Genomic DNA, 12,312 nt, shown 5'->3' on the forward strand with positions numbered 1-12,312 from the left:
TTGGCGATTGCCAAATAAACGGATCACAAGATGTAACAAAATGAATCTTTATTATTAATTAAATACCAAACAGAAAACAATAAACTTGCGGAAAAGATGGTATACCACAAACATGAGGTGCAAAAATTTGTACACCATATCCGGATTTCGACAATTAATGTCTCTTCAGTGATGTTAGGGATCGAAACGGTATTTGGAAGGCCATATAATTAATCTCAATTTAGGATGGACTCTTGAATTTTGAAGAGTCGAAATAGGATGAACGGATCATATAAACCCGAAGGCAAATATAATACAAGCCCAAACGAAAAAATATAAATAAATATATATATATATCCTTCCCCCACTTACTATATAGCTGCATTTTGTAACATTTTATAACCAAAATATTGACTATTTCTTTCATTTTATTTTTAATGTCAAAATTCATAACATGATGTGTGTAATAACAATGAAAGTAAAACCCAAAGTTTTATTTTTTTCTTTAATTTTTTTTTTTAGAATAGCTTATCAAAGAGAGTGAAAATTCCTAATGATTGAAATATTGCAGTTAACTCCATATTAAGAACTCAAAATATAATTCATTATATTTTATAAAAGGTAGAGCAATTTAACAAAGTTAATTTATAACTGTTAAAACAACAACACTGGTATTACCTTCTTTTGTTTATTTAATCATTTCAGATAAATTCGTACTTCGCCCTAGTACAATTTCTTCTCGCCTCTATACGTTTTTACTTATCGTTTTATATGAACTATGTATTATTGTAATGTTGTCATGGGCCGCGTGCAAGGGTGCTGCTATTTAATTGGAAATAAAACATAGCTTTAAAATACAACCTAGCATAATCGTTATCTGCCTGCAATCAAAATACTGGAATCGCTATGACAAATTCATGTCATATAATACTTTATTGAAAACATTTTACGCCCATACGGGCCAATGGTTTACAAACATACATGTATATATAACAAACAATGAACATAAACAATACATATAAATCTTACAATTATGATGTTTTGTGTGTGTGTGTGTTTTTGTATCTCTATATATATATGTAATTACACAGTTTGAAATATTTTTAAGGACTCCCTGTCCTTAGTGTCATTTTTTAAAACGGAGCCTAATTTGTTGGTATCCTGTTTTGTTTCAGGATTAAGAATTTGTTTTAATTTATCCATATTGTTTGAGCTTATATTAGATTGATTTTCAATAAAAAGTTCTTTTTTTAATTGTTCATTAATTTTACATTTAAAAAAAATGGAATTCGTCATCTAAACACCATAATGTGTACAAATTCTTAAATATCTAGGATATTTTCTGTATCTACCAGTTTCTATTAATAAACTGTGGTCGCTAATTCGAAATTTACAAATTAATTGTCTATGTTCAAAGTTTTGGGAAAGTAGGTATGTTTCAAAGCGATAACCTTTTTTATTTTTTTTTTAAGTTGGAGTTTACCTTTTTCTTGTAAATGTGATATTGTATTAAGAGTTTTCCAAATTTCGTTTGTATATTAACTTATTATTTTTCTTTTATTATTATTATCCGTCTTTTGATTATCAATTACTAAATCAGTTTGATTTCTTACATAATCAACATAAGAATACCATGAATAAATGCCAGAGTTATGTAGAGATTTGTCTAAATCAAGTGTTACACTTAGTAGGGGCTACACTGTTTCTTCCCTTAAAAGTATATCATGAAAAAGAAGAGTTTGTCTTTTATGAAGCAATCAATGGGATAGCTGCCCAATTCTGATCGAACAGCGATATTACATGAGCATTTTTTTACTCCTAAAGTTAGCTTATCAAACTTATTTAATACTTTATCAGGGGGACTTTTGTCAATGAAATTAAGAGCGTCCACTTTTTTATTGTTTTTATCTCCTCTAATTGAAGCTTTATAAAAGGATAAGTATGTTATCCATATACCATATTTCACTGTTGTAAGTTAATATTGGTCTAACTAGTGAATTAAATAAATGATTTGATAAAGTCAAAGGTGTTTGATAAATTGAATTACAATATGTTTTTATAGAATTCATGACTTTCATAGATTTTTTGGCTGATTCTTGTGCAGAATGAATAAGATTTCCATTCTGACTAATGATATTACCAAGAAATTTAAACTTTTGCATTTACTCTAATTTCTCACCATTATAATCAAAAGAATGGTTAAGATGTTTCCTATTATTACTTGTACTTAAAATCATAGTTTTAGTTTTTTACAATTTACTGTTATCTGCCATCTATCACAGTATTGGGATAAAGGGTTTAAACTTGACTGAAGACCCTCTTTAGTGTCAGACATTATCAATATATCATCTGCAAACAAGAGGCTTCCAGTATTTGTGTGCACTATTTTCAAGGGAACACATTCATTTTGTTTTAAAAATTTCAGGAAGATCATTAAGAAAAATATCGAACAAGGGGACTTAAAAAGGTGGGACTTAAAGAGTCCCCTTGTTTTACCCCTCTAGTTACTTCAAACCAGTTAATGAGTTTATCGTTCATTTTAATTGAAGATTTTGTAGTGGAATATATATTTTTAATTACTCGATACATTTTACTGCCAATACCTTGAGATACTATTTTATATAATAAAGCAGTTCTCCAAATAGAGTCAAATGCTTTGCGTAAGTCAACAAAGCATAGTGTTTTCTTTTTTGCATTTAAATATTTATCAATTAAAGTCTTAAATATAAATAGACTATATGTTCTTCTTATGTTAGGAAGAAATCCAAATTGTTCCTTACTAAATTTGTTTTCCATATATGTTGTGTTGGCTAGAAACTTAGGGTGTGGAAATATACTAAGGCAAATGCGTATTCCAGAGAAAGTTTATTAATCTTTATTATATCCAGTGAACACAGTAAACACAGTGATATATTCTAATAAAGTTCAATACATCATAACGTTCCATATTTAATTCCTCGATACGAATACGTTCCATACAAATACGTCATACTCTAAATACGGTAAATACGATTTACTGAAAAGAAAACAGAAAAATACTGTCATTCGCTTGATTAATAAAAGTTCAAAACATGCAAAATACATGTTATCCAGAGAACAATAAACAAATGTATAAATACCAAAAATTGTAAACATCTTGTTTTACCCAGTGAAAATACATAAAAACAATATTAACCACAAATCAATGAAACATCATTGACACAAAAATCTAATTATCGATTCGCACTTTACAACCCGTGAAATATCTATTTATAGAAATACAACATGCGTCTGAGAGGACTTTGACAATTATATTCACTGAATAAAGTTCTTAAATTATACAATACAACTCAGACAAGTTACGGAAGGTTTATACAATAATTTCAATACAAAAAACTCACCAAATTAGAAATATTTCCACAAAATTTCGACACAGATTTTGTCAAGTTATTGGCGTCATTTTCATTCGGAACTCTCTAATAATCACTGTACATGAATAGTGAATCGACAAAAAATATGTTTATGAAATTGACATTACATATGTAATTATTCTGTTATTCAAAACTGAACTAAATATTTTTGGCAATTCCATTTATAAGAGATATTCATATAAACGATGTTGCTAAAATCGTTTAATATAACGAAAGGAGTGGGTTCGGTGAGGCCCCAATATTGGCCTTGATTGTAGATACACTGTCAAGTAAAGTATTAACTTTTCGAGCTGCAATCGACGAGGACAGTCTACACTGTCGCTTTCTTTGCTAACGCTGGTGAGACTTGAATTTCAACCTATATATAGTTTTATTATGTGTAGTAAGCCGGATGTTACTTTTGAATAGTTTTTTTTGTATTTGGAGGTTTTAGCCAGAGATAATTTGTGCCATGAGGTCCTAAGCTGGAGGCACGTGTTGTTGAAATTTATTATATGTCATAGTTGTGTGTTTGCCTTTGCCTTTGACTCTTGATTGTTATTTTCAATTTTAATTAGAAATTTAGGGCCGAGGTATTCTCGATTTCTTTTTTTTTCTATAAAATGTGGGCAAGTGGCTGCCAAATCAAAACAAATCAAATCAAAAGCTTTATTTAAAGTCGGCATGTCACAAAACAATAACATAAGCTCTGAGCTTTTATAACCGACAAATACATACATTTACACAATAAACATACACAATACTGATATTGAAACATAAATGACATAAAACATATATTTCATGCACAGTTAGGCAAGGCTGAACTAATTTAAATACTACACATTATATGCATGCATGAGCACTAAAGCTAAACGTAGCATTAAAGCCTGATCGAAGTTAATTTTATCTGAAATTACTACATGTATGACGAAGGGTTTTTGTCATTTGTGCAATTAATCGAATTTTGTGTAACATAATAATGTTTTTTTTCTCAGGTGTTCAGAGTTTCCAATATGGGATTGTCGGCAAAAGTAAGTATGAATACAATTAAATAGTCTACAGAATATTGAATTTCTAATGATCTTATTGTAGACTGCTAAAACGTTTTTCACGGAGACAGGGATCTCCATGACCTGTTTTATGATAGCGCACCGCCATTGTTAAATAACTGCATGCGCTATAATTGAAAGGTGGTGTCAAAATTTAATTTCGTTTCGCTAGCCGCCGCCATTTTTGTTAGCAGTTATAATCAAACCAGGTTTAATCCACCATTTTCTACATAAGGAAATGCCTGTACCAAGTCAGGAATATGACAGTTGTTTTCCATTCGTTTGATGTCTTTTTGAGCTTTTGATTTTGCCATTTGATAAGGGACTTTCCGTTTTGAATTTTCCTTGGAGTTTGGTATTTTTCGTTATTTTACTTTTTGCATGTAATTGCGCAACCCTTATTGTATTATAATCCAAAGGGTCCTCCTGATTACAATTTCAAAGCCCTGAGGGATATCCGGCTAATTATCGCTAATCACTTGTACAGGTAGATCGACACACTTGACATTAGAATATTGCAAAGTGCTCTCGTCCAATGAAAGTGTAGAATTTGGTGTTCCTTAATTGTGAATAATGAATGTAAATCATGTTCTTAGTAAGGGATTATCCTTTTGTTTAGGCCTATTTACAGTTCAAAACAAAGAATTTCTTTTAAATGAGTTACAACTGCCTGAAGCACATTTTTAAGGATTATTGATCGAAAGTTGAATTTTGAAACAAACAAAAATGATCAGAATCAGTTTGAAGTTTACTTGTGCAGTACAATTGATACCGTTTGTGTTATTATGTGAATATTTAGAACTTTCAAAGTACCAAAAAAAAAATAATATCAAAAACAAAAACAAAAACAAAAACAAAAACAAAAACTTTTAAAAATAAAACTTAAAAATATAAACTAAATCTTTAGCTACATGTATTACGCTTATCAAAACTCAGATTACTGTATTCGCAGTTAGTAAGAATAGTCATTTCCGAAATACCGGTACATACGTTTGGATTTCATATAAAAAGCAATTTCTTTCAACATTTAAATTTTAATTAAGTAGTATTTAATGTAAAGAGCTGGAATGAAATTGGCTGTGGAATACAATTTAGTCGTAACTCTGATTTTGAATTTATTAAATTGAACTGTAAATAAACAAAAAGATAATTTCTCACTAAAATATTACATATTTTACACTCATACTCACAATTAGGAAACTTATGCAATTTCTACAATTTCATTGTAACGTTGTGTCATCTAATGTCTAAACACAATTTATTAAAATTTCCCAAATCAAAAGTAAGTCCTTACATCACTAAGACCAATACATGAATGAAATGCCTAAAAGGGAAGTCATCCATTAATTATAACCTAAACATTGCACTGACAATGAAACAAATTCTTGAATAAAACCAATTTAGAGTTGAGCCTTGAGCACTTTACAATATTCTAAGTTTGTAAGAGAATGATAATCCCTTTCATCATGATAAGTACTCGCTAACGCTCGTACTTAATCACGAAGAAAGGGATTATCATTCTCTTACATATACGGAGAACACTTGGTCATGATAGACGTTTCATTGCTTTATTTAATTGTAAACGTTTCAGCAAATGATAATGAAAATTTAGGTAAAAAAAAATGAATTTGAAATCCAATTACGAAGAAAAAAGTTGAAGTCGAACACGTGCTTTTATTGACTTCGGCAATCAGCTCCCCCATTTTTTTAACGATTTCAAAATAAGACGTAAAAACAGAACATAATTTCATGCCTATAATAACACGAGTACAACAGTTATCCATAATATTGAATCTCCGGGAGAACTTGTGAACAAGACAACCTGACAAATGAAAAACATAACAAAAAACATCTATCATAAACTTCTGTAAAATTTGTCAGTTAAAACATTTTCCCGATGTTTAACAGAGTATAATTGGTTGTACATTATTATGTTTAATGTATCATAATATAATAAAACTTTATTCAAAAGTAATATAGCTCTTGGAATATACATTTTTACATTAAATTTTAAATGCATCAGTGTAATATTAATAGCAATAATTATACAAAATACACATATGGCGGAGAATGACAAATTCATATGATAAATGAGGAATACAACTACATATTACGGATTTTTTTAGATATTGAACAACAATTTACCTAAATTATAAAGTTCTTTCACATTGTGAACTGTTACCAACTGAACAAGTTTAAAAGTGGATGGTTTTTGCCAATAATATATCTTAATATAATTGTTTTCTTTCATCACTATACCAATTACATTCTAAAATAATATGGTATTCATCTTCAACAATATTGTTATTGCACATAGTACATAACCTATTTTCTCTATCTACATTGTAATATCTGCCTGTCTCTATATTGACAGAGTTACGATATTTACATATAAAAGGTTTATATATTTGATTAACAGGTCTATCTAAATAAAATTGCAATGTATCTGTGTCATATATATATATAATATACTTTTCACTTTTTTGGTCTTTTGGAAAATGTTGTTTGTGCTGTATTTAGACCCCTCTACCAAGAAATTTGTTTTACATGTACACGTATAAAAATTGCGGTTTTTATCCAACGCAATCAAAGGTTTGAACGTTGTTTTCAATTTAGACTTGTTTATATTTTTTCGTTTGGGCTTGTATTATATTTTCCTTCGGGTTTATATGATCCGTTCATCCTATTTCGACTCTTTAAAATTCAAGAGTCTATCCTAAATTGAGGTAAATTATATGGCCTTCCAAATACCGTTTCGATCCCTAACATCACTGAAGAGACATTAATTGTCGAAATCCGGATATGGTGTACAAATATTTGCACCTCATGTTTGCGGTATACCATCTTCTCCGAAAGTTTATTGTTTTCTCTATGGTATTAAATTAATAATTAAGATCCATGTTACATTTCGTGATCAATTTATTTGGCAATCGTCGATGGCAGTCAGCAGGGTTAAAGAACATCAGTTGTTCGACCTGTTAGTCAAATGCGATTTGTTATAATATACTTTTCACTTTTTTGGTATTTTGGAAAATGTTGTTTGTGCTGTATTAAGACCTCTCTACCAAGAAATTTGTTTTACATGCACACGTATAAAAATTGCGGTTTTTATCCAACGCAATCATAGGTTTGAACGTTGTTTTCAATTTAGACTTGTTTATATTTTTTCGTCTGGGCTTGTATTATATTTTCCTTCGGGTTTATATGATCCGTTCATCCTATTTCGACTCTTTAAAATTCAAGAGTCTATCCTTTAATGAGGTAAATTATATGGCCTTCCAAATACAGTTTCGATCCCTAACATCACTGAAGAGACATTAATTGTCAAAATCCGGATATGGTGTACAAATTTTTGCATCTCATGTTTGCGGTTTACTATCTTCTCCGAAAGTTTATTGTTTTCTGTTTGGTATTAAATTAATAATTAAGATCCATGTTACATCTCGTGATCAATTTAATTGGCAATCGTCGATGGCAGTCAACAGGGTTTAAGAACATCAGTTGTTCGACCTGTTAGTCAAATGCGATTTGTTAAAATATACTTTTCACTTTTTTGGTCTTTTGGAAAATGTTGTTTGTGCTGTATTTAGACCCCTCTACCAAGAAATTAGTTTTACATGCACACGTATAAAAACTGCGGTTTTTATCCAACGCAATCATAGGTTTGAACGTTGTTTTCAATTTAGACTTGTTTATATTTTTTCGTTTGGGCTTGTATTATATTTTCCTTCGGGTTTATATGATCCGTTCATCCTATTTCGACTCTTTAAAATTCAAGAGTCTATTCTAAATTGAGGTAAATTATATGGCCTTCCAAATACCGTTTCGATCCCTAACATCACTGAAGAGACATTAATTGTCGAAATCCGGATATGGTGTACAAATGTTTGAACCTCATGTTTGCGGTATACCATCTTCTCCGAAAGTTTATTGTTTTCTGTATGGTATTAAATTAATAATTAAGATCCATGTTACATCTCGTGATCAATTTATTTGGCAATCGTCGATGGCAGTCAGCAGGGTTTAAGAACATCAGTTGTTCGAGATGTTAGTCAAATACGATTTGTTAAAATATTTTTAAAACTGACGAGGAAAGGTAACACCCGGCCACCGAAAGCTTTATTATTGTGAAGCCTAGGTGGTCGTGTGGTCTAGCGCGTCGGATACAGTGCAGGCGATTTGGTGTCACGATATCTCAGTAGCATGAGTTCGAATCCCGGCGAGGGAAGAACAAAAAATTTGCGAAAGCAAATTTACAGATCTAACATTGTTGGGCTGATGTTTAGACGAGTTGTATATACAGAATGTACACAGCCATGTATCACCATCACTGCTGGTGATCCGATGGATAAATCTGTTGTAGAGTTGTCACTGGTTCAGACGTACTTATAAATATAGTTATTTCTGTGACTGTATCTTGCATTAATTTGTAGGATCCTTTACAATAGATATTTCAGCTGATCTGTAACAATTCCATCTTCATGCCTTATATATCATGTACCGTATTACGACGCTAGATTAAAACTGACGAGGAAAGGTAACACCCGGCCACCGAAAGCTTTATTATTGTGAAGCCTAGGTGGTCGTGTGGTCTAGCGCGTCGGATACAGTGCAGGCGGTTTGGTGTCACGATATCTCATAGCAAGAGTTCGAATCCCGGCGAGGGAAGAACAAAAAATTTGCGAAAGCAGATTTACAGATCTAACATTGTTGGGCTGATGTTTAGACGAGTTGTATATATATATCGTGTAAGGAAATATGGGACTCTAGAAATTGACTATGAGGGTCGGTTGAAAACAAAAAAATTACGACAAAAGAGATGATTTCAGCTTCCCAACTGTGATCTTTTCATTTTTCAACCAAGAGTTCCAAATGGTGCAGTTGAAATCATCACTTCGTAAATTTTACGGACGCCATCACGAGTTGGTTGACCGTAATGGAACATCCGTTCCACAGATGAGATCGGATATGTTCCTTATGTCGTAACTACAATCCCGTTCCCTTTTCACGAATGTGACCTACCGAATTAGACTATTTACCGGCTTTGTAATAACATGAGCACGACGGGTGCCACATGTGGAGCAGGATCTGCTTACCCTTCCGGAGCACATGAGATCACCCCCAGTTTTTGGTGCATGGGGTTCATGTTGCTGTTGTACCCCTATTTGTGACATTTTTACCTATTGTGTCTGTTTGTTTTGTTCACACATCGTTGTCAATATAATGGAATTTGATGCGACTGTCATACAAGTGAGAGGTTTAGCTAGCTTTAAAACCAGGTTTAATCCACCATTTTCTGCATAAAAAAATGCCTGTACCAAGTCAGGAATATGACAGTTATTATCCATTCGTTTGATGTGTTTGAGCTTTTGATTTTGCCATTTGAATAGGGACTTTCCTTTTTGAATTTTCCTCGAAGTTCAGTATTTTTGTGATTTTACTTTCTTCTTCAAATTTGCAGAAAAGTTTCATCAAACCTTAGATGAGCTCGATAATTTGGAGTTTTGAAATGGGAACCATTTTTCTGTAAGGGAACTTATTAGGGTCCCATATCAATTCTAGACGCCGGGATATTGTACTCATTCTTATGAGATCCTCTTCAAATTTGTATGACGGTTATCACTCAATGTTTTAGATAAGTTAGATGATCAGATAAATGTAAAATGGGGAGACATTTTTTTCACATAAGGTGGACTTTTAAAAACATTATATATTAATTATTGTCCCAGAGATAGAACGTTAATTCTATCATATCCTTTACAAATGTGTATAAAGGTTTTCACTCATAAATACCTAGAATAAATTCGAGAATCAGAATAATCTAAAATGGGGGGATTTTTTTTTTCGAAGTAGGACTTTTAAAAAAATATTCTGACAGATCCTCTTTGAAGGGGGACATTAGCTGTATCAGCATTTCTTGCGTATTTTAGACTAGACACCAACTTATTAAATCTCGTGATGATCTCATTTATTGTTTTGTACATAAATCAGGCCGTTAGTTTTCTCGTTTGAATTTTTTTACATTTGTCATTTCGCGGCCTTTTATAGATTACTGTGCGGTATGGGTTTTGCTCATTGTTGAAGGCTGTACGGTGACCTATAGTTGTTAACTTCTACGTCATTTGGTATCTGGTTAAGAGTTGACTTATTGATAATCATACCACATCTTCTAATTTTAATAATGCCTATAAAATGTGGGTGGTATTGGATTCGGGTTAACGTGGAAATTGAAGTACTTGATGATTTTCCGTAAAGCACGTTACATCATAGAGTAAGAGCAGAGACGGGTCGGATCGTTGTCAAAATAATGTGTAAGGGTTGGTTAACTTGTCTTCCTGCGGACTGTTAAAGTGTGAACTAGCGCGTAAAAAAATCTAGCAAAACCTTGTCGGACTTGTATAAAGTAAAGTGCATATTCATATCATATTAACATGTTTGAAAATGACAGTCAATTATTTTGTCTAATATATATGTAAATTCTAATTGTAGAAGATTGCTGGCAGTTGTGAAGGTACTTACAATGCTTGTATCATCGGACTTTTGGTCTCTGCGACTCTTGTTTATGCACTTAATCTTAAGTTTTATCATTCAATTTCAAAAATACATGGGAATATGAAGAATCTGTCAGATATAATACAACAAACATTCAGTCAGACAGTTTCAAAAAGACTTATATGGACTCAACTATTTCATGACAGAAATTTCACCAACACATTAGAACGATGTTCCTGGCCACCAAAATATTTACGTAAGTTTATAATACATATAGTTCTGTAAAAGAAAAAAAATCTATTGTTCTTATAAACATACTATATGGAAGACTTTTTTTAATATCTTGAAGCATGAAAGAGCATCTTGGTATAATCACTGCATGCAGGACGTCACATTAGTCGACTGTGGGCCAATTGTCAGGCGTTTATTTTGTGCGCTTCCCTCGTTATTAATTCCAGTTTGTCTGAAACGATTTGTTTTGTCTGTATTAAAAAAAACATTTGCGAGCGATCATTATATTCTCATTAATTATTTACGTCATAAGAATGTAAGTTGGATATTTGGCGGCGAGCTTCTCTGTATGGTAACAGCTTTTAATATGAATTGTCAAACAGTTATGATGAGAACAACGAATGACTCATTCTATCGATATCAATGGGTTTTTTTTTTCAACGCAGTCTATTATAGTTTCGATTTCGTTTACTTTGACCTTAATATTAAAGTAAACGTTTTATGAACAGGAAATTTTTAGAAAATGATCTTCTCAATATTTCATGTCAACACAAAAGTGAAACTACTGAGCTGGTGATATCCAAAGGTACGAAACATTCACCAGCAGTGGCATACCTTATTAATAATGAAAATATTGTAGCTGCGAGTCTTATTGAATCTAAAGAATTGTACTTGTTGCTTCCACCTCATAACGAAACTTTCTGTCAAAGCTGATTTATATTTCAGATGGACGAGAAACGTTAAATAGAACTGTTTTTGATTTAGAAGACCTAAATGAAGTTTTCACATTTATGAAAGATGGACATTATAAACCGACAAACTGCACACCCAAGCAGAGAGTTGCAATTATTGTACCTTATAGAGACAGAGAACCGCAGATGAAAATTTTCTTAAATAATGTGATACCTAGGATATACAGACAACAGTTAGAATTTGGTATTTACATTGTAGAGCAAGTAAGTATTGGCATATTGAACAAACTGATGTAACTATATAGTTTGTAGCTGTTAATGACAAAAAATATAATAAAGAAATAGACGCGTCAGTAAAGAATAAAAACATACTGATCATGTTTGATACAAAAGTTTCATATAAAACAATACACAATGTCTGAAATCGTTATAAAGTACCAACATTTCGCTTGTATTCTTGACTAGACGCCATCTGATCAA

At 31.7% G+C, this 12,312-nt stretch overlaps 1 protein-coding gene across 6 annotated transcripts in view; it reads left to right on the forward strand.

Moving 5' to 3' along the window:
* Positions 1-12,312, forward strand: part of LOC127712513 (beta-1,4-galactosyltransferase 6-like) — an 85,107-nt gene that overhangs the window by 14,102 nt on the left and 58,693 nt on the right. For all 6 annotated transcript variants that reach the window (XR_007987114.1, XM_052218985.1, XM_052218988.1 and 3 more), the window contains exons 2-4: positions 4,364-4,399; positions 10,907-11,165; positions 11,867-12,096. Coding sequence is in view for 5 of the 6 variants with exons in the window: in XM_052218985.1 (XP_052074945.1) it covers positions 4,382-4,399; positions 10,907-11,165; positions 11,867-12,096 (507 nt within the window). In the remaining variant the exon portion in view is untranslated. The remainder of the gene's footprint in view (positions 1-4,363; positions 4,400-10,906; positions 11,166-11,866; positions 12,097-12,312) is intronic.

This window comes from Mytilus californianus, unplaced genomic scaffold (genome assembly GCF_021869535.1).
Source record: "Mytilus californianus isolate M0D057914Y unplaced genomic scaffold, xbMytCali1.0.p SCAF_8, whole genome shotgun sequence".
NCBI classification, from domain to species: domain Eukaryota; kingdom Metazoa; phylum Mollusca; class Bivalvia; order Mytilida; family Mytilidae; genus Mytilus; species Mytilus californianus.